We start from the raw sequence: 22,070 nt of genomic DNA on the forward strand, positions 1-22,070 counted from the left end.
TTATACGTTCTCCCTTATTAAAAGCATCCCACATTCATTTACACTTTCTTTTTTATGTTACTCTTGAGAACAACTTAACCTGTCTTCACCTCTGTCCTCTTAGTCTCCCTTCCTCATTTACATCATTCCTTGCACACTGCTTATTGCTTCATCCTTTTATTTACAACCTTGCCTTTTGATGTCCCTCTTTACTTAGTCGTTTTACCTCTGTCCTGTTGCTTATTCCTCTTTTAATCCATGTCTCGCTCCTTACCCCCTCTTCCCTCCCTTATTCCTTCTACCCTTGCCCCTCTGCTTCTTCCTTTTTCCACATCCCTGAGCTGAGTCCCCTGTCCCCTTGCTTACAGCCTGTTGTATTCCCTGTCTCTCTTCTCATCCGTTTATCACTGGCCCTTGTTCTGTTAATCCCCGAGGGTTTTGTTTATTTGTGTTGGAGCTGCTTTTACAGCTTGCGACTGACCCCACCTATTTTCTCACCAGTCATTTGAACAGCAGGGCTGCTTTGCAGCTACTCCACCAATTAACATACCATTAGCATAATATTTGCATGTGTGCATTAGGGTGTTGATGGGGAGAGAAAATAACAGTTTTACAGGTTTTTTTTCTTCTTTTTCTTGTCTAAAAAAAAATTGATAAATTTCATAGAATGACATTAAAGCGCCCACAGGCTTCTTTACCTTGCTTTGATACTGCTGTTCAGCAAACAACATCATGTTTTCAAGTTTCCCGTGAAAAGTTCTGTGTCTCTTGAGTGACTGGTCCACCTACACATGAGCATCTGAAGATTATCATCTCTGCTCTTCTTATTTGTTCAATCACACTATTACACAAATGTCAATCCTTTCCCCGCTTTGATGAAATGCAATTAATGAGAAAAACTGCTTGGATCATTAATCCAAATCACAAAAAGGTTTGTAAATATGTATCCCATGTGTGGTGTGATGTTTCCAGGGACAAACTACAGGATGTGAAGTCAGATTGTTGAGGTCGAAGGTGAAGAAACAAAAGAAGGAGTGTAAGAATGAGGCCAAAAGGGAAGGCTTGTGAATGAAAGAAGAAAGTGGGCACACGTCATTGAGAATGAGACAGAAAACAAACACTCATGGCCCTTACATGCGAATATATGAAGGGAAATAAACAAACCCTTACATTTTGATGGAGACAGACAGCAAGAGAAGGGGTGAAAGTAGGCCAGCTGCTGCTGATGAAGCCGGTGCGTGTTCCATGTGAGAGTGGCGGCTGAGCAGAGGGGCGACGTGTCAGGGGAGCAGAGCCAGTTTCCCAGTCTTGATTGGGGATCAGCCCGCGGGCCTAGCTGTTCCGCTGCGTACCACGCCTGTCCCTCACACACCGCCGTTCTCAGATCTGTCACATTAGGGCCGTCGCTCAAACACTGACGGCGCTTTGTGATTGTTTGTCTCATGTCACGCTGATTACTTTGCTCATTGAAACCTGACTGAAGGAAGTGCATGAAGTTGTGGTGAGAAAGTCACACCCCGGTAATGAAGCTAATATCTGCTCGGTCATTGGCCGACGTTTTTGGTAAACCCTCCAAATTGTCTCGAGGCTCGTCTCGTGTTGAGTCAACCCTTCTCCCCTCCAGAAACAACAGATGCCAGATAAAACCGATTGAACGTGATCTGTCATGTTTGTATTTAAGACACAAGGACCGAGCAGTGCTGTCATGCCACAATGTGATATGTGCTACATGAGAACTGTCACACATTAATCCTATGTGTAAAACTACTGACACTTAAATCACGGAAAATAAAGTAACTAGGTGGCCATCTGCCAAAAAGATAATTAAGTATATATATATGTATACATATACCACAAGCTTGCATATCTCTAATTTATTTTGGATCCCAGCATCGTGTATCTCTGTTTTTATGGTTTGAGTGCAGGCACTATCTGATATGGTTTATTTTATGAACTCTTAATGCATCAGCCACCTAATATTCATGACCAAGCACAGAGCCTCTACTCCCTTTTTCTTCGGCATCATTGAGAATTAGGGACGACGGATGAAATATATGACATTTTTTGCAGCTTAAGTACTCTGTTGAAATCATTTTTATGGGACTTTTACAGTCACCTTTTTTCTGTTTTAATGACGCTGCAGTTTGTGTATACATTAGAGTGTTACACAGGGAAATTAGCTGGGTCGCCAGAAAGGAAGATGAAGAAATAAGAAATACAGCTTCTTGATAAACACATTCTTGTAATAATTTGTGCTTTTTGGGAATTGATTTGAATCTCATTATACGTCTTTTGCTTTTCAATTTGCTCCTGGATTCAACTAGACAATAGATTCTCAGGCTTTTATTTGGTTGTTAAAACCCATATTTAATTCATTATTAATATATCATTAATCATGGTTGATGCAACTTTACAGTGTGCTACATCTCAGGTTTAAACTGCATGTATTATGTCTGCAGCCAAACGTAATTTGATAACCCATGCACAAATGATTCTCATCATCAATACAACATTATAACTTACATGTTGCAATACAATCACATTTAATTCTAATATCTCTTTTAATTCCACTATGCAGCTCTAATTTTCTGTACTGTGTGTGTGTGTGTGTGTGTATATGTTTGTAGTCCTTCCTCCTGAATTGTAAAATGTGTACCCTACTCACGCAGTATAAATGCAGTTATATATATATATATATATATATATATATATATATATATATATATATATATATATATATATATATATATATAAATAATATCTAGCAGGCCTGTTGGCCCTGGCTGCTCTGCTGCACTCAGCTCTCTAGCTGCTCTTGTCTCTGTATAATCCCCCCTCCTCATGAATACATTAACGCCGGTGCCTTAAACTCAGCTTAGCTGGCGGCTCAGCGTCACAGCACATCCTATTACCGACTTTAAATCATTAATGTGACATCGTTTTCACTCAATTTCCAAACACCCACGGTCGAAATCTGCATATTTCACTGAGCCGGTGCAGAGAGAGAGAGGGCCGCACTCAAAGTCACACAGTTGACTCAACGCATGCGCAACGTTTAGACAAACACATACTCGCAAGTGATTCACACAACTTTTGTGGGATTTGCACCGCCAGAAAAAAAGTTGGAATAAATGAACTCATATTGAGAATATGCACAATAACGTACGAACAGGCATTCAAATGTAAATACGTGCCCACTGTAATAGTTTTCACTCTTTTGTTTTAACTATTGTGATGGATTGCCAGTGGATAATCGTGGTTAAATCTGAGCTAACTCCTACAGTACACCTTAGGGGTTGTGTGTGTGTGAGAGAGAAAGAGAGATTTACTTTATGAGCCTAGCCACCGTTTGCTTCCCCTAGCATCTTATGTAGGCTACTGCTGACAATAAAGAAATCTGAATCCCCTTTCTTGTTCCTCAACTATTCACACACATAAACCTTTTCTCAAGTTTTTACCTCCAGGCTGGCTCTGAAAAATTCACAACACCCAGAGAACAACTGAGTCCTTCACTTACCGAAGGAGTTGTGGATCGGTCCCCATCGTGTCTCTTTATTGCATCAAAAGGGCTTTTGTGTGTATGTGTGAAGCTATGGTAATTAGCAGAGCACGTAAACTCATCTCCACTGAGTGCATTTAACTGTTTTTACGCGCAGAGTGTTGGACGGGGTGGTGGGGGTTGATTGCTGAACATATGGACACAGCATTTTAATGGGCGCACTGAGTGGGGTTCTGTGTTTTTAACCCTCGAAAGTGGAGACATGAACATCCTTAAGCGGGCATCAATTAAAGATTTGCTTTTAAACTGGCGACAGCAGCACAGGCGGCTGGCATCCGGCGCTTTTTTAGAGAGTCAGAGTACACATAATGTTCCCTTTTTTGTTTGTGTGTGACACACACACACACACACACACATTTCATCGCCCCCCTGTTCTCTCCTCCCGTGTCCCTTGTTGTGCTTAATTAGGTTATCAGGTTGCAAACGGGCCGTGGTTCGGCTCCACGCCTCCCAGCTGGCCCTCTGATTGGAGGGGCAAGAAGGTGGACTTAGGATAATTAACACGTTGTTATGGAGATGATTGAATCGTTCGGTGACACACGGGCAGTGTCACGCCGTGACGGCTCACGTTGTGTCACTGAGCGGAGGATGGAAGGAGACATTTCGTTCATCTTGAGCCAAATAAAACACAGGTGGAAGACATTCCAATTTGGATTGAAACCACACCCGTTTAAAATGTCTGAACTCATTTGTGCATATCTCATTTATTTATCTTCTTGGTTTTTTATTAATAACATACAATATAAACAAGTGTGGATGCATTTACTGTCCTCTCCATCGATGATAATTCTTCAAAATAAGGACATGGCAGTGTATATTTGTATGTTTATGTGAATATGTTTGGAACTGTAAAACCATTGTGTGAATGCATGTGTGGATGAAAGAAGTGACCAGGACCAGCACAAGTTTTACCGAACACATTGCTGTCTTTATTAGAGCCTTGTCTGGCAGTAATACTGAAAAAAAAGTGAACTTAGAACAGATGGTGGTGGCAGCCCACGGCTTTTTTTTTTCCTCCTATTTTTCTTTATTTCTTTGATATTTTTCTTCAATTTTTTTGTGAGAGTACTGCGACTCCTGCTTTTCTGTGGCATGGATAACATCAATAAAAGAGACAGTAGGGAGAGAAAAAAAGAAATATACAACTTATATTACACTGTGTTATGAACAAAATATAAATCTATAACTCTATGTTATATTTACATAATTATCTTTCTTGATTTTTCAAGTTGAGATGGTAAGATATTTTTTTTTTACTTGTAATAATTCTTACTTTGTTTTGAGCTCCACTCGTGACTTTGATTGTCTTAAATAATATCATCATTTCATCATAATTATTATTTTCATTGTCTTGATATGGGGTCAGACCTTGCCAGCAGGGATGATTGACGTCTTAATGCCACACCCACCCACCTGATACCCTAAAAATGGGTTGATTTACTTAGGCCCCTCTCTCCAGCATCAGGTTGAACCATTGTGTGATAACAGGGGTGACTATACAGCAAAATGAAGACCCAGAGTCTCATTATGTGGCATCTAGCAAACATCTACAGCGAGACTGATTGAATGATTGTGGGGAACACTATGTGGCAGCACACCTGAAGAGAAGTCATGGCTCCTGTAGCATCGCGTGGAGCTCAAACAAAGCAAAGGGCTCCTGATGAGAAGTGACTTTAAAGATACTGTAGATACGCCTGGCCGTCTCTCACACACACACAGACACAGAGACAGTGGAACACCCTGGTGGATCACGGTAAACACTGCTTTCCTATGATTACCAAATAAAAAACACCAAACAAAATACAATATATGTACAGGATTTTAAATCTAGAATACTAGATTTCATAAAACAGAAAAAGGACAGCATAGGATTCGTTTGGTTGTCATGATAATCTCTTCATTTTAAATGTAAGTGTGTGTGTTTGTGTGTGTGTGTATGTGTGTGTGTGTGTTTGTGCATGTTTATATGTGTGTGTGTGTTTGTGTGTTAGTGATTGTGTTTGTGCATGTATATGTGTGTGTGGATCAAAGCCAAAGATGTTCCACTGTGTCCCCGTGAGGCGGCCAAAACTAGTAAACGGGGACGGGACTCTTTGTTCACAAAAAAAGTTTCCAAAAGTGATAAAACTGATCCCGCCCCCCTCCCCCCAAAAAAGGCAAAATAAAAGAGAGGAAACTTCACATTATACATTATAATAATCATTTCAAATAAAATTAGAATAACAATAAAAAAGTCACGTTCTTCTTTTTCTCAAAGTCTGAGTGCTTTTTAGAAATGGGATTGGACATTGGAAAGTTTATATCTTCAGCTCGGAGGAGGGCCGGCGTCGAGTCTGTCAGTCCAGCTCGCTGTCTTAACTCTGACTGCCCCCCCCCCCCTCCCCTTCCCTCCCCGCCCGTCCAGAGGATTAATACAAAACAAATGCATCAAAAAATAAGGGAACAAAATAATGCAAAACAAAGCAAGGTAAAATGACAACTTTTGTTTAGATCTAAATACCTACCAGCTAAATAGAATAATGTTTCATTGACTGTCATAGTTTCATATGGTCATAAAAAACCCGATAAAGAGGAGAAAAATAAATTATACTGTACATAACTTACTAAACTTAGGAAATGCTGACCATTCTTATAATTATTGTTAATAATATTATTAGACTAGAGGCAGTTTGAAGAGAAATAATAAAATACAGTACTCAAATACAAACAGAAACACTGACTGGCTGCTTCAGCTTAGCTCCGCCCACCAAGGACAGCAGGACAATGTTAATTGGAGGGAGCAGGAAAACACTGAGGGACAGAACAACGGTTGTGTGTGTGTGTGTATATATGAGTGTGTGGTACAGTAAATAACAGCAGCAGCATAAGCCTGATTTTCTGTATCCTAGACGTTTTTAGCATTTTTCTCCCTCGTTTTTACACGCGTGTGCAAACAGCCAATACATGAGTAAACCCAGCTCACACCGACACACACTCACGCTGAGTCATACTGATGTTTTGCCCTGGACGAGATCAAGATAGAGGGATGAAGTGAGAAGAAAACTGGTGGATTGTCTCGCAACACAGTGCTTTCCTTTCTGCTCCGTGATGCCAGAGAGACTTCCCTTCTCCCCCCCTGGAAGTCCCTCAAAGACTCAGTCCCGGCTGGACTGTCCCATCGGATTCCAAATAGGGCGTGGGGGAGGGTGGGAGCGGGCAGTCACATAAACACAGAAAAAAATTGGGGGAAACCGCTGACAGCACACTGCAAGGTCGAAGAAAAGATATGTTTCTTGTTAAAAATAAACACGTCTGATGTCTTTCAGGTGCTTCACGACATATGGGGAAAAAAAGAAAAGTCTCTTTTTTTCTATTATTATTCAAAGTTGTAGCACAAAAACAACAAATCACATTCACAAGCCACTTATTGGCACCGTGTACCTGAGTGAGAATATTATAGAACCAAAGGACAAAAAAAGCTGTTTTTTTGTTTGTTTGTTTTTTAAATTTTTTTAAAAGTGTCTCTTGATAATAAACAGGTCCGCCATCTTAAAGTGTCATCTGTTTGCCTTTGACAGGTCCACTGATTTGTCTTTCATTTGAAAACGTCTCCTTTTTCTACAAATGGGTCTAAAAGGTTTGCTTTCTGAGTGTGACTTTTAATTTCTCCTGACTCGTGGCATTACACTCAAAATCTTGCAGTAGTACTTGAATATTCCTCAGCAAGCATCAGAGGCTGCCTTGGTCGTCTCTACCTCACAGACTCCAGTTTGTGTAACAGTCAGTGTGTGTGACAGGTCCTGTGCTTCAGTTGATTGATCAGATGCTGGTATCAGGACTCCAGTGGGAGGGCTTTGGCTCTGTTAAAAGAGTCCATGTTAGTCAGGAAGGGGAGAAGGTGGCGGGTGTTGTGAGATTGGGATTCAGGGTGATTGGGAAAAAAGAGAAAGTCTTCTTCCTGATTGGTAGGTTTGGGATTGTGTGGGATTAACCAGCTGTGATTGGCTTTGAATTTGGGCGGCGGTCCCGCCGACCTATTGGGTGATATGGTTCTCGTTATCGCTGGTGTAGTCTGCCTCCTCGTCCTCGTAGTCAAAGTCGTCGTACACGTCGCCGTTGCTGTCGTCCAGCCGCAGCTCCTCCTCCTTGATCCGCGGCTCGTCCCCCTTCAGGCCTGCCATGTGGGGGTTTTGGTGGTGGTTGGCGTTGGGCTCTGGGCTGCTGGACATGCTGGAGTGCTCTGAGGGCATCTGGGGTGAGGGGATTCCCGCCATTGACAGGGCACCTGGGTAAACCACGCCTGCGGAGGACAAGGGCAACTGGCCCTGCTGCCTGTAACACACACACAGAGAAGACGTGTGTTAGTACATGACAGGCAGCATTCAAGCTGTTGACAGTTTTTATCTAAACTAAACAGCTAAACTGGCTCTGTATCTGAATCTCACAAGTGTTTTTCTTGTTTCGTTTCCTAATCCCAGAATCCTTCTAGGTTGTGAAGCACGGTCTTTGAATTCATATTAGTTAACCTTGTTTATTAAGAAAAATGTTAATGTCAACAGCTACATTAGAAGGGTGATTTAAGGAGATTTAACAAAATTAAACCTGAAGTTAAATTAAACTAGCCTAGAAATCTAGATCGCCCCAGTGGCAGCAAATGTAATTTGCAGCCAGGGTCAGTCTGGCAACTCTCTGTTGGATTATGAGCTGGAAAAAACAAATTCAGGTCAGGCCAATCAGAGAAGGCTTTGGCTGTGACTCTGGAAGACTTGGACTTAAGCATGGAAGTCATTCTTAAAAAAGGTAGATGTGTTTTTGCCGACCGGATAGGGCAAAAATTTAATCTATCAACCTGTGGTTGTTTATTGCGTGCAGAGGGACTCTGAAAGACAACCGTTTATTCCGCCCCTCGGATTAAGCCCTGCCAATGGTGAGTTCCCAGACCCAACATCTTGATGTGGGTCTGGCTTGTCTGAACCAACCAACAACACAAAGAGTTAAAAAAAAGGAGAATTGGAAAAAATAAATCTAAATTAGAGAAGTTATTTCAAACCTTGAAGTTGGTGCTGATTTGACTTGACAATATAAAAACTAATACCTTTGTGCTCAGTGTGCTTTTGTTTCTTTTGCTTATACTGATATCACAAGATGTGACACCTGCTCTACCAAAACATCTAATTAATTTTAATAAAGAGTAAATGCTAATTATTTGCTAATTGGAATTATAAGTATTAAATGCTAAAGTTCCCCCCATCAGTTCCCCTACCCCACACTGAAGTATTGTCTCATTTCCTGTCTGCGGGATCTCATGATGGCCTTGTACTCGCCGATGCGCAGCTTTTTGCCGTCCACCAGGCAGGTGCGTTTGGGTCGCGGCTTGTACTTGTAGTCTGGGTATTTTTCCAGATGTTGCTTGCTGAGGCGAGCCTGCTCCTCATAGTAGGGCTGCTTCTCCAGATTGGTCATGGCTTTCCAGCGGGAGCCTGGGTAGGGACGCATCATTATTATTAGTGATGATGATCAGTTTTAGTTATGTACTGCATCTCTTTGGATTCAAAGAACTTTACATAAGAGCATTAAACTGAAGGAAAAACATTAAAATAAATCATTAAAGGGAGTTTGTGATCATTATTTAGAGAAGCAGAGTAATAGAAATCTGCTTAAGGAAGTGTGCAAATTGAGCATGTACATAACCTTATAGATCAAGTACATTGTGTGTGAGGAACAAATGTCTGCGTGGCATGTGTGACCATGCACTCGCGTACACACACACACACACACACACACACACACAGATAACAGTGATAGATTCACCGTGAAATAAAAAAGCAAAAGAGAGGGGGAAAAAAGGTTAATGAGGAGAGCGATGAGGACGACAGGTACTTATCTAAACTAATGAGGACTTCACTTAACCTGCTGTCATCTCTCTCAGCTCAGTTTCTGCTCACAGATTTGTCAGTCCTCTGCATGTGTGTGTGTGTGTGTGTGGGGGGGTGTAATCTTGAGCATGTCTTCCCCTGTGTGTTTCATATCTGGTCTGAATTTGCGCTTGACTACTGTATGTTTAATGGGTAAAAGCTGTCAGCGCTGTTCCCTCTCTCTCTATCTCTCTGCTGTGCGATCTGTTAGCAATCGAGAGAGAGAGAGAGAGAACGAGGGGGGGGGGGGGGGTTATTAAAACCAGATTTCCCTGTGTTATAAAACGCTTAGGAGCTCTTTAAAATGTCAGGGCCGATCCCGGCGGTCCAGGGGAAATGTCAGGCGGCCTCGCGCTGCTTGTTTAATGCATAATGAATTATATCATCATTTGTCGGAGCCGCGCTCTCCCCAGCCGTTCATTAACAGCCGCTTACACAATGCCACCGCTTGTAATCAAATCCTTGTGCGTGTTTGAGAAAGTGGGAAATAGAACAGCAGTACATGCGTCTTCCTTTCGCTTGGGTTGTGTAGTGGGTAGCAGAGGATTAGGTGACAAGAGTGGGGGCAAAGGTTCCTGTCACTCAAAGCAGACTGTGCCTGTGCGTGTGTATGAGAGAGTGTGTGTAGGAGAGAGTGTTTTACCGAGGATCTTGCTGATGTTGGAGTTGTGCATGTCGGGGAAGGCCTGGAGAATCTTTCTTCTCTCGTCCTTGGCCCAAACCATGAACGCGTTCATCGGCCGCTTGATGTGCGGCTCGGCGCTGCCACGACCCCGAGCCTCCCGAAATATTCTGGAGTCTGACACGCTGGGGGAGCCTGAGGGGGGAGGAGGGGGAGAAGATGGGAGGAACAACTTGAGGAGAGGCAGACAGAAGTCGAATACACTAAAAACTAATATAGTAACAAAACAGCAAATCTCCATCAGGCTATGCTAATGGCTTGAGAATTAAAATGATCAAATTGCTTTTCTTAAGCCAAATAACCATATCAAAACTCAATTAATTATTGTTAAATATGCACCAACCTGAAAAGATGCCTATTTTCTTAGCTTTATATTTTGGAAAATACATGGTCATCACAGGATAGCCACATAGTGTATATTATGATATAACCTAATGACAGTGAGTCACATTAAACCTGTAGCCAATTGAAACTCCTAAAAGTAGGAGAATCATCATCCTTTAATTGAAAAAATCCCACATTTTGTCACCTAAATGACCATATGCCTGTCTGTGAGTGTGTGTGAGTGTGTGTGTGTCCCTACCGTCAGAGTCTCCGCTCATGGTGAAGTCCAGCATTGCATGGCTGAACTTGTCCTCCGCCTGCTGCTTAAGCTGTTGACTCAGACTCTCCAAGGCAGCCTTGTCCTAAACAACACAAACAGTTCACAGTTGCAGTCGGTCAGGAAGTGAGTCACTGAGTGTGAATATATGAATGAACATCGGACCTGAAGTGAACTTTAAAACATTCTTAAAACGATTTAAAATTGATTGTTTTCCAGGCTTTATTTTATAGTTACAGCTTAGAAAGAGCAATTGGTTAATGTCCCAAATCTAAACCATAGAAATCAGATTAGATGTCCGTTGGCCCAAAGCCAATCCGTAGACAAGAAAACCAGTTTTAAAGATGTATGAACTCCATCTCAGTCAATTTTCCTTTGATCTGAAATAAATCATTCAATAATAATTCTTTTTTATCACTGGATCACAGAGAAACCAGACAAATAACAGCAGCGGTTTCAGTAGATAGACAGTTTGTGTTTTGGTTCGTTTTTATGTAAATTTGAGGATATGTTAATGTCAACAGCAAATTGTTAGAGTGCTGTACGCCTGCATGCATAAACACACATCTGTGTGTAGGTTTGCATGTGCGAGAATGTTGATTACATTTAGTCCTATTTGGATGTTTACCGTTTTGTTTGTATACTGTATATTATATTTGTGTGTGTGTGTGTGTGTGTGTGTGTGTGTGTGTGTGTGTAGTGACTTCTGGCAGCCACCTGCGAGAGTGGAGTGCAGCGGCTCTCCTCGCTCTCGCAGAGGCCCCGAGGGTCGACGCATTAGAGAGAGAGAGAGAGAATGGGATAGTGCAGCGCGGACGAGCGCAGGGCCACGCCGCACGGCCCCCTGGGTATTTATTACAACCAATAAAAGGCTGATTTACTGAGCATTTACATGCTTAATGCAAGCAGCCGGCACACTCTGTGATAGAACCTGACTGTCAACCGACGAACGAACAACCACACACACTCACACACTCACACTCACACACACACACACACACACACACACACACACACACACACACACACACACACACACACACACACACACACACACACACACACACCAGCATTTTACAGTTTAATTACACGATTAGGAGCAGTACCCAAAATACAGTCGTCTTCTAAAACAACCTTCCAAAAAGTGTCCCTCTCCATTTACATGTGACCCTGGCGAGCTGGCTGGCTGAATGGGAGGAGGAGGGCAGAATGATAATGAAATGCATTTTCCGTTTTTAGTCCAGCAGAGTTTAATTGTTAGAGATAATCCCCCCCCCCCCCGCATTAAAATAAATACGACTAAAACGACGGTGAATGAAGAGGGAGAAACTCTGCAGAAACATTTTTATTTTTTATTTGCAAGTCATTTAAAAAGTATTTTATTTTGAATTCATAATGTTTAAATAAATGAACAATTATCTGCCAGATTTAGTCATTTTGTATGTAAATCAGATATATTTTAGGAATTTTCCTAATTTCACAGAAATGATTAGCCTCATTCAAAGAAAAAACGAGCACATAATGTGCCTTACACTTTTAGATTTTAAGCTTCAATGTGCTGTTACAAATAGCTTTTTACTATGTGTGTGTGTGTGTGTGTGTGTGTGTGTGTGTGTCAGACAGAGATGAACAGGGAGACAGAGTGGATGACAGCCTAGTCTGACATTAAGCCCCAGTACAGTACATGAGAAAAGTGGATTGAATGGCTGACACTGGAGCCAAGACACAAAGTAGTGACAAAACTAATCCTCTGAGTGTGTCAGAGATGACACTGTTCTATCCGAACGGCTTCACACTCCCGCAGCACAAAAGCCAAAGGGCCGAGAGAACAGGAGTCGGCGCGCAGAGCCTTCCTTTGGAAGAGTTATTTTCCCAAAAAAGTAACCTAAAAGCTTTACACTAAAAAGACTATCATATCAGTTTTATTATTTATTTTTCGCTGTTTATTTTACACAAAACGGAAAACATACATACATATATACATAATATTCTAATTCTTACAAAAAAGAATTTATGGTAAAAATATATTCCTAAATGAGGCTTACAAAAGGAATCATTTCCACCATTATAACTGGTATGAGAAATTGAAAAGGAAAGCGTCCTTTTTTCACCTAATTTCACTGAATTCTTAAATGAGCAGTACCAGTATTTTACTATCCCCTGCAGTGGAGTAAAACATCTAAATACTTCTATCGGAGGCATTAAATGTTTGGAACAAGTTGTAAAACATGCTCCTGAAAAACAGCTACATTTCGCAGTGTTCCTTCCCTTCCCCTGGTGTGAATCTAATTGGCTATTAGACAGAATCTTTTATACTGTATCTTCAGTATATTACAATCTACAACCTGTCAAAATGTGTACAAAAACACTGGGGCGAATAAATAAATCAGTGTGGCTTTGACTGTTTGAAACACATCAGATGAGAGAGTTAAAAAAAGAAAAACAAAGAGGCAGATAGAGCTGTTGAATGTCAGCGTTGCAGATGCTTCAAGCACACTGTAGCTTTGAGTGTGTGCGTGTGTGTGTGTGTGTGTGTGTGTGTGCAGTAGCTGACTCCAAATGTGTTTAACAAATAACCACAATTTAGCCATGCTGCCGAGGAGCCGGCGCCGTCACTTCACATTACTGTCTCCTCAATGCTGCGCTCTGCCACACACACACACACACACACACACACACACAGTGGCCCTGCAGTGTGCCTCACAGACACACTCATTACCTCAGAGATACCTCTGGTTTTACCTTATCTGGCCCTGTTTAGCTTCAACACATTTCAGCGAGTGCATTGTACAGCGATTTACCTCCTACATAGTGCAGTAGGGATGGCATATGGCAAGACAAATTATTACACACTGACAATGAGACGCTGCAGCTTGTGATGACCTTCTTTCTTTCTCCCTGTAGTTATTGGAGCTATTGATGAGTGGGAGTCATTTGTTCTAGAAATCATAATATCCTAATTTGCATTTTAACAGACTCAAGAAAGAAACGTATTAATACAGATTGTACATCAGCATAAAAGTAAATATGAATGAAAACAAGCGGCCTTTAAGGTATTAATATGGACCTTTCAATGTAATGTTAATATATCATATCACAATATTTAAAGTGACAGTTGACCTTAAGAATTTATTTTGTTATAAACTATTTCAGCCATAACACACTTCATGACTGCATTATCAAAAACCTACGGTTGTTTGTGTTAATTAAGCACTGCTTTACTGTATGTTCTAAGTTTTAATGTGGCACGTTTTCTGTTAACCTCAAGAAATGGAACAATATGAAAGATTTCTGTGGCGCCTTTAAACCCTTTGGGGCGGTTGTCACACTTCTGTTGCTAAGGCACAATCCAATACCAGGCGCTGTCATACAGATATGATTTAATGTGATTTACCTTTTCTGAGCGTCCATTGTTGAGGCTGAGGTTGCTGACGGCAGAAACCTTGGCGTCTAGGACCTGCTGCTCTCTCTTCAGCTGCTCCTTCATCTGCCGGGCCTCTGCGAAGGCCTTGCTAACAGCCTCGTGGTCGTTCAGGTAGGCGGTCGTGGACAACGTCGACAACAAGTCTGCTGAGACACAGACAGGGACACAGAGACAGGGACAAGGGGAGACAGGGACACAGAATGACAGGGACACAGAGAGACAGGGACACGGAGAGATAAGGACACGGGGAGACAGGAATACGGAGAGACAGGGACACAGAGAGACAAGGACATGGAGAGGGGACGGATGATTAATTTGGTTTTGCATATTCATTCGTAGTAAGTTAGAATGGTATCAAAGTTACATGTCTTTGTCTACTTTATTTGTACTTTAAGTGTATTAAAAAATTAGAAGTAGAATAATAGAAAATACATGTGAAATAGCAGTGTGTGTGTGTGTGTGTGTTTGTGTGTGCGCGCGCGCCTGTGTGTGTGTGTGTGTTTATGTTTGGAAAGATGGCAGGAGGTTTTCATCCAGAATAAATCTTCCCCTGAACCATAAAGTAAAGACATTATCGTACACTTGATAAGGGGAGTTTGCCGGGGCTTCTGTGTGTGTCAAGTAGTGTGTGTGCGTGTGTGTGTGTCTGTGTGTTTTTCCCCCCTCTCTCTCAGACTCACACACTCACTACTTGACTATCGAGGTGGGTGTGTGAGTCAGAGTGCGCCCCTAGCTAGCCCACTGCCTCCCCCACCTGCCCTCAGTCGTAAACACAGACAGACAAAAAAACTAGAAAACATGGGCAGTCGCTCACAACTTCAACCCCTGGATATCTCCTTTAAATCCCATTAAAACACCCACACACACAACACATCTTTTCATCTGAACCCTCACAGTTGTACTTTCAAGAGAGGTGGCTACATGACTCCTATTACGGCTAAAACGTCCTGTTAATTTCCCCAGTTGCAAACAACTGCCCTGCCGCCTAACAAAGATCAGATCTCCCTGCTCTTTCTTGCCACGTATTATTTATAATATTTCCGCAGCTTAGTCGCCAATGAGGCATCTGCTCTGACTGTGTGTTTGTGAGGTTGTGTGCACCACTATCGCCTCTCTCTATCAGTCGGGTTAGCTCTTAACAAAGAGCCGCGGCTGGCTTATAGGGCCTTTATCGGCGCTAATCCGCACCGCTAATGCCATCTCATGCCAGATTACCAGCTTCAGATTGGTAATGACAGAGCCGTGAACTCTTTCAGAAGTCATAACCGGAAAATCTGGATGTGAGACGGACCAAAAGGGGGTGGTGGGTGTCGAGAGAGAGGGAGAGAGGGAGAGAGGGTGATGGAATCGGGCGGCAGTCAATTTTAATCTGGAGTCAAATGAGAGGGAGGGGGGACGGATAGATATTCTTGTGCACATGAATGTGTGTGTGAATCTCGCTTAAACTGACAGCGATGCCAACTATTCAGACAAGTAAATGTGACCCAAATAGAAGGGGAGGGGTCTCTCACTCTCTCCCTCTCCCTCCATACCATTACACTTTGTCCCTCTCTGAGCGCCAAATCTCTTTTTGACCACAAAAACACTCCGGCAGGGAGGTCAGGGGGAACTGTATTACTTTTATGACAGACAAACGTGTGATTGTGGTAGAAGTTACAGCCGCTGACAGCTCTTCAGTTTGCTTTGAGATGGGAAGATGGATAGATGGATGGATTGACTAAGTATGAGGAAGAGAAACGTGCCTTTGGGTTGGTAGGTGTCACAAAAGAAAAATAGGTGAACTGTCGGTAAAGGAGCAGGGACGGACAAACTGGAATTCATCCGGATGCATATAGTGGAAGGTGAAACTAAAAAGAACTTAGTCTTTTTACCTGCAGATATGACCCAGATATTCACAAAGCCTTTGTGAGCATAAACATTGCTTTAGCATAAGACCGATCAGATCTGCTGTGTTGCACTTAATTATGCTATATTTAAATATGTGTTATTATTAACCCTCTGAGATCTAAGGGCATTTTCTTATACCTTCTTGAATTCTCTGTTTAAGGGTATTTGCATATAACCTGATCCCTATGTGTTTCATATCAATGTGTTCAAAACAAACCCAACATTTTTCCAGAGCAATGCATAAAATGATATTTTTCCCCTAAAGCGGAAATATTTCTCAAATCTCTCAAACCCACCTACACTCAATTTTTTGGGTGCTTGTAATAAGTTTACAAAAGTCTTGGGTTCACAAAAGTTGCGTAACGTATACATAAAATAGTAAATAAATGTCAAACCTAAAATGTGGTAATATCGCTTTTTGAGTAGGAGTGTTTCTCAGAGGGTTAAAGTCTATAAATGTATCCCAAATGTTTCCAGGCATACATTTTTACGTAGAATGAGGATACGCTATCTTAACACTTTGAGGGGTTTTAATTTATAAAAATGCATCATATTCTATTAAGTGACCATATAGTTTGCATGCAAAATCTTAATTTGTTTGTTCTTTTTCTTGTCTGAATTTAAATAACCTGAACACACACATTCATATTGTGTCAAACCCGCCCACACATTCCAACACACTCCCTCCCACATCAAAACGACTCTTTTCCAATTTGTCTGCCCCTTCTATCCCCTCTGAACGTGTAACGGGAATCCTAATACGACTATGAACTGCAATAACAAACGCTCTGGTGACCGGCTAAACTTAGTGGCAACAGATGGGACCAAAAGCTACAACATAACTAGAATCTGCGACACAAAACACACTGTTCTCCACGCACATATAATTCAGCGAGGATCACACACAAACTTTAAACACTGTAATCCATTTTTCTGAACAAAAAACATCTGGGACCGCAAATCCACTAATCTGATATTAAATCCGCCGATTTGTTGAAAAACAGTGAGATTAGCCATGAAGTCAGAAAAAAATGACTAACTGCCTATTGCATAGGAGAAGGAGGTGGGATTGTGCTTGTGTGTGTGTGTGTGTGTGTGTGTGTGTGTGTGTGTGTGTGTGTGTGTGTGTGTGTGTGAGAGCCTTTGTGTGTGTTGGAGTGTGTGCTGTCATTGTGTTATTAATGCTGGGTGTTTGCGCTGTCCTGGCTCATGTAAGAGGCTTGTCTAATCTCATTGGTGATACCTCCTGTCTGTCATGCGCTCTTCTCTTTATTATTCCCCCGCTTCATCACTCAGGGAAAAAAAAAGTGTTAATCCCTATCTCTCTCTCCTTCCCCACTCTCCTATGTCTCTCTGTCTCTTTCAGTCACTAATAAACACATAACAATGAAGCAGCCGCAAGGCAAATAGCGGCACGGAGGAAAAACACAAACACACTAATTATAGCCTGTTACATATGTGTAATATTTAAACTATCAGTGTTGCGTGAAAAATGGATTAAGAGTACAAAATAGTGATTCATTTATGTCATATTTCATGTATGTGTGCATATGGCCGGGTATGATTATGGTACTGGCAGCGGCAACGATGGAAACACTACCAGGGAAAAGCTATTCTTGTCATCTCCACTACCAAAAACCAGAGTTTATTACTGGGTTCCTTAAAAGTGTACATAGTCGGTGTAGGAACAATTTGTTTTTCATAAATGTATATTAAAGTGTTTTTATTGGAACATGTTGTGTATGAGTGTGTGTGCATTTGTAGGAAAATGAGGGTTTATTACAACTTTAATCTTATCTGTGTCCATCATATGTATAGGTAATAACAATCAAGCTGTATTCACCAAATTTATTAATTGTTGAGAGGGGAACAGCGCAACATCACCTCAAAAAAAAAGAAGGAAACTGTCGTAACAGTTTCTAAGAACAGTAAGAAATATGCCACAGTGCAAGCCTGTTTATATACAGTGCATATTTATCAACATTCATTTTAAAGCGCTATTTTTTTATGATAGCATAGCAGCAAGCTTTTGTAGGGAGAGCACATCCCCATTCTTACTTTCATATAAAAGGCTCTGATTGGTCAAATGTCTCTCTACACAGGCGAGCTGCCAAGAAAATAACAAAAATATATTGAAGATTAGATTGGTGTTTCAAGGGTCTAGTAGAAGGCAAGTCGTGTTCCCAGATCTCAGCAATTAACTTGAGTACAAAGTTATACAAATCAAACTTTACAAAAAAGAAAATGTCCTTGGATTTTCCTGTGCTGTGTGTGTGTGTGTGTGTGATGGATGCTAAGTCCCCTTACCTATTGAGCTGACTCTGGTCGGTGGACCTCCGATGCTGGAGGGGGCGACGCTGTGCTTCATGGAGCCGGCAGGGCCCAGCTTGGTGGCAGCAGCAGCAGCGACCTGTGGGGAAGTTGAGGTGGAGTTGGGTGACTTGCTCTCGGATGCCTTAGGCTTGGCCGACAGGTTCAGTGGCTGTGCACCCTCACTGTCCTGCAAAAACCAAAACAGTACAGTTTCGCCTGCTGTGACCAACGTAGGAATTTGGGAGGCGGGGGGGTGGGCCCGGCCCTCCCCTTACCTGACCGACACCACTCGCAATTGAGGCTTTAACAAGTACGCATGAAACGGGTGCCCATGCACAGCAATGGGACAGAAGACAAGGTGCATGCCACTGACTGTATCCAAAATTTGCAGCACAGACAATTCACATTGATATGTTTTAAGTGCACACCACTGCCATTTACATGCAAAGAAACTGGCTTCCTATCACATCAAAGTGGAGATGATTCATGCACATGCATGTGCACATTCCATATGCAGGCTGCAGTAAACATGCACTATAATTCTCCTCCTCAACATGCTTCAAACAAGGCCAGCGGTAAGATTGACAATCACACACCTGAGAAAAAGAAACACCTTGAAATCATTCTCAAAACTACATCGTGCACCTCTCTCTGTCTTTCACAAAGAACTACATCTCCCTGAGTCTGAGAGTGAGACAGCTGTGAGAATCTAAAGACATTGTGATGTCTTGAGGTTTCAAACGGAGAACAGAACAGAGGACTGTCTGCCACTTCAATGTGCACTTGCTCCATTAGAAACAAGGGACAGTCATGGCTGTGAACATGGGAATGCGCGATGCGGCACTTCTGCCTCAAAGACACAAAAACACATGCACGCACGCATGTACGCACAGTCCCAGCAACCAGTCAATAACATTTTAAGAAGCTGGGAACAGGACTCACTATATCTACAGTATATCATTAAATTCAGTCATTTATCTAGATCAAGGGATGTCTGCCCCAAGCAATAACCTCAACACAAGCAACAGACAGCGGCCCCCTAAATGAATCGGCATGTGGACCACCGCACGACGCCGGGGGCTGTTATCGTGTTAATTGTCATGGCAACACCACCCCTGCTGATGACCTAATCCAATCAGGCCTAGCCTCAGAGGGTCACATGACAGGAAGGAAGGAATTAGATCACCGAGGGGCCAGATGTACACAGACCACTCTGTGTAATTAAAACGCCGCAATTAAAAGGCAGACACATGGGGCAAGGGACGGCTCGGTAAAGATGCATAACAATAGTGTCTATTAGGTTTAGAAATAGAGTCTGTTTTAAATATTATGGTATTTTTACAGTAATATATTCATTGTTTCTTACTGTACATTTTATTTAAAAAATGAATTATAGGGAACTTTTAGCATTACAGGTCTTGTCCTATTGTAGTAACCTTTAAGCCGAAGAATAGAATAGAAATTATTTTTCTTTATTTTCTGGTCATTAGTCTAATTGCTGCTTAACCAAGGTAGAATGTAGCATACAGTGGTGTGTGTTTGTGTGTGTGTGTGTGATATATCCACTCATTAAGGCCGACTTTTCCTGATTCCCACTCCTTGAGTCGTACTAAGCCTTATGAGCCCCTCACAACTCAATTAAGCCCTTCCAATTAAGCCCCTACATGTGTACGTGCCTATGGGTGTGTGCGATCACCACTTTGTCTGTGTCTGTGCATGTGTCTGTGTATGCGTGTGTGTACATGTGTGTGTGTGTGTGCGTGCATGTGTACATGTGGGATGAGGCCTAACCGGATTGTCCTTCATTAGGGGGGTCTTTCTAAATAGACGAAGGACCCCCAAAGATGCCTTCAGTGAGACAATGGACCAGAGAAGAACAGGAGAGAAAGGAGGATAGAAAAACCGAGCGGGATCTTCTCAATCCTGACCCATATTATAGTGGGCTTTGGCTGGGAATGCATTTGAATATTTATTACAAATAGATAATGCCTCAGCCTCTTGTACAGTGGATGGGGGGAGCTTCCTCTCCGCGCCAAGCCAAATCCTATGGTGGGAAGGTGGCCAACCTGCATTATGCCAGTGTGGAGGAATTAGTTTAGACAGTGAGCTGAGAGGCTTGGACCGACTCGTTTGTGTGTGTTTGTGTGTGTGTGTGTGTATGTATGTGTGTGTGTGTGTGTGTGTGTGTGTGTGTGTGCGTGTGCATGTGTGCGAGGCCTCTAAAGCCTCTGAAAGCCTTGGAATCTTGAATTAATACAATTGCTTTTGTGTCTCTCTTGGCTGATGAAACAGTCTCCAGCTTTGAGACCGAAAACATGCAGAGTGACAACGAGAGCCAGAGGGACAGAGAGGAAGCAGGAGGGGAGATACAATGTGTGTGTGTGGGCTGTATTTGACTGCAGTGGATGGCAACATGTGAAAGCGACATCAGGGCTCTGCATCTTATCACTGGAGCTGATGGTTTAATTAACAGGACAAGTGTGTGTAGCACTAAAGTTTATCCTGGGCAGGTTTCTCTGTGTGTGTGTGTGTGTGTGTGTGTGTGTGTGGTTTGTGTGCTACAATGGCTATGTCAAGACCTTTACATGTTCCTCTCTCTTTTCATCTCTCTGTCTCTCCTCTCACTGTTTCCTCCTATCTTCTTTTCCTTCTAGCTATAACTGACTGTTTTGATATTAATTATATTGTCAAATCAAGTTATCTCAGAGAGCAGAGGACACAAAAGAAGTGTCTTGTACTATTTGGCACCGATACAAATGCTAAACTTCTCAAGTAATGTATATGCACTTTACATGTTCAACTAATATGTATTTGGAGAAAAGAGACAAGTGGAGGTGACTTTACCTTGACAGTCTAGACTGGTTGTATTATTTTCCTAATTATGGGAGGCTTGTTGGCTCTTGGAGTCTCATATTCATTAGATTGAAATCACTTAAATACAAGTAGAAATACTAACACCACCATTATCAGTACAATATCCTTAAAGTTGCCAAAGTAAAAGTACTCACTAGAAGTGTTGGGTTATATTACTTCTATTATTGGTTTATTATCCCTAATGCATTCCCATGCAAGCAGTTTTTTTTAACAATGTAGCTGGTCATGAACTATATTAACTACTTTATATAGAGTTAAAGTGTTGTTGTAAAATTGTTGTTGAAGTCCACCAATAAGTACATAGTTTTCTTTTGAAGTACAGTAGAAGTATAAGGTGACAGAAAATGGAAAAGTACATCATAAATGTTCCTAAGTATAGTTCTTGAAAAAATGTTACTTTTTACCACTGCGTGTGTGTGTTGCATGTCAGCGAATGGGCTACACATGGTGCATCATTTGAATTGCACTATTGTATGGGTCTGTATGCATGCCTGCCTAAATCTAAAGGTCCACTCTTGGGTATATGAAAGCAGCATGTATGCTGCAGTGATTTGTGCATGGGTATGTGTGTGTAAATGGGCCCAGTTGGCATGGTGTCTTCTTCAACCTGTGAGTGTGTGCGTGTTTGCACACAGGTGAGTGTGTACGTGTCTCACCCGAGGGTAAAGCACTTAAGCGGTGTGCGCCTGAGTCCAAACAGCTGTGAGCAGAGGCAGAGGCAGTCTCTAAATGACTAGAGACCTGAGATAGAGCCCACAGGGGGAGCACACCTCTGAAATATACATGTCACTCACCCAGAGAGAGAGAGAGAGAGAGAGAGAGAGAGAGAGAGAGAGAGAGAGAGAGAGAGAGAGAGA

General features: G+C 42.0%; 1 protein-coding gene across 11 annotated transcripts in view; it reads right to left on the reverse strand.

Moving 5' to 3' along the window:
• Window positions 1-4,444: 4,444 nt before the first annotated feature.
• Window positions 4,445-22,070, reverse strand: part of sox5 (SRY-box transcription factor 5) — a 182,276-nt gene continuing 164,650 nt past the window's right edge. For 5 of the 11 annotated variants that reach the window (XM_034863668.1, XM_034863667.1, XM_034863660.1 and 2 more), the window contains 6 exons: window positions 18,334-18,526; window positions 14,110-14,285; window positions 10,698-10,800; window positions 10,076-10,249; window positions 8,781-8,997; window positions 4,445-7,849 (listed from right to left, as the gene is read on the reverse strand). In XM_034863668.1, the coding sequence (XP_034719559.1) occupies window positions 7,552-7,849; window positions 8,781-8,997; window positions 10,076-10,249; window positions 10,698-10,800; window positions 14,110-14,285; window positions 18,334-18,526 (1,161 nt within the window). In that variant the 3' untranslated portion in view covers window positions 4,445-7,551. The remainder of the gene's footprint in view (window positions 7,850-8,780; window positions 8,998-10,075; window positions 10,250-10,697; window positions 10,801-14,109; window positions 14,286-18,333; window positions 18,527-22,070) is intronic. The other 6 variants (XM_034863669.1, XM_034863665.1, XM_034863659.1 and 3 more) reach the window with 4 other exon arrangements.

The sequence above is a fragment of the Etheostoma cragini genome, chromosome 23, assembly GCF_013103735.1.
Source record: "Etheostoma cragini isolate CJK2018 chromosome 23, CSU_Ecrag_1.0, whole genome shotgun sequence".
NCBI classification, from domain to species: domain Eukaryota; kingdom Metazoa; phylum Chordata; class Actinopteri; order Perciformes; family Percidae; genus Etheostoma; species Etheostoma cragini.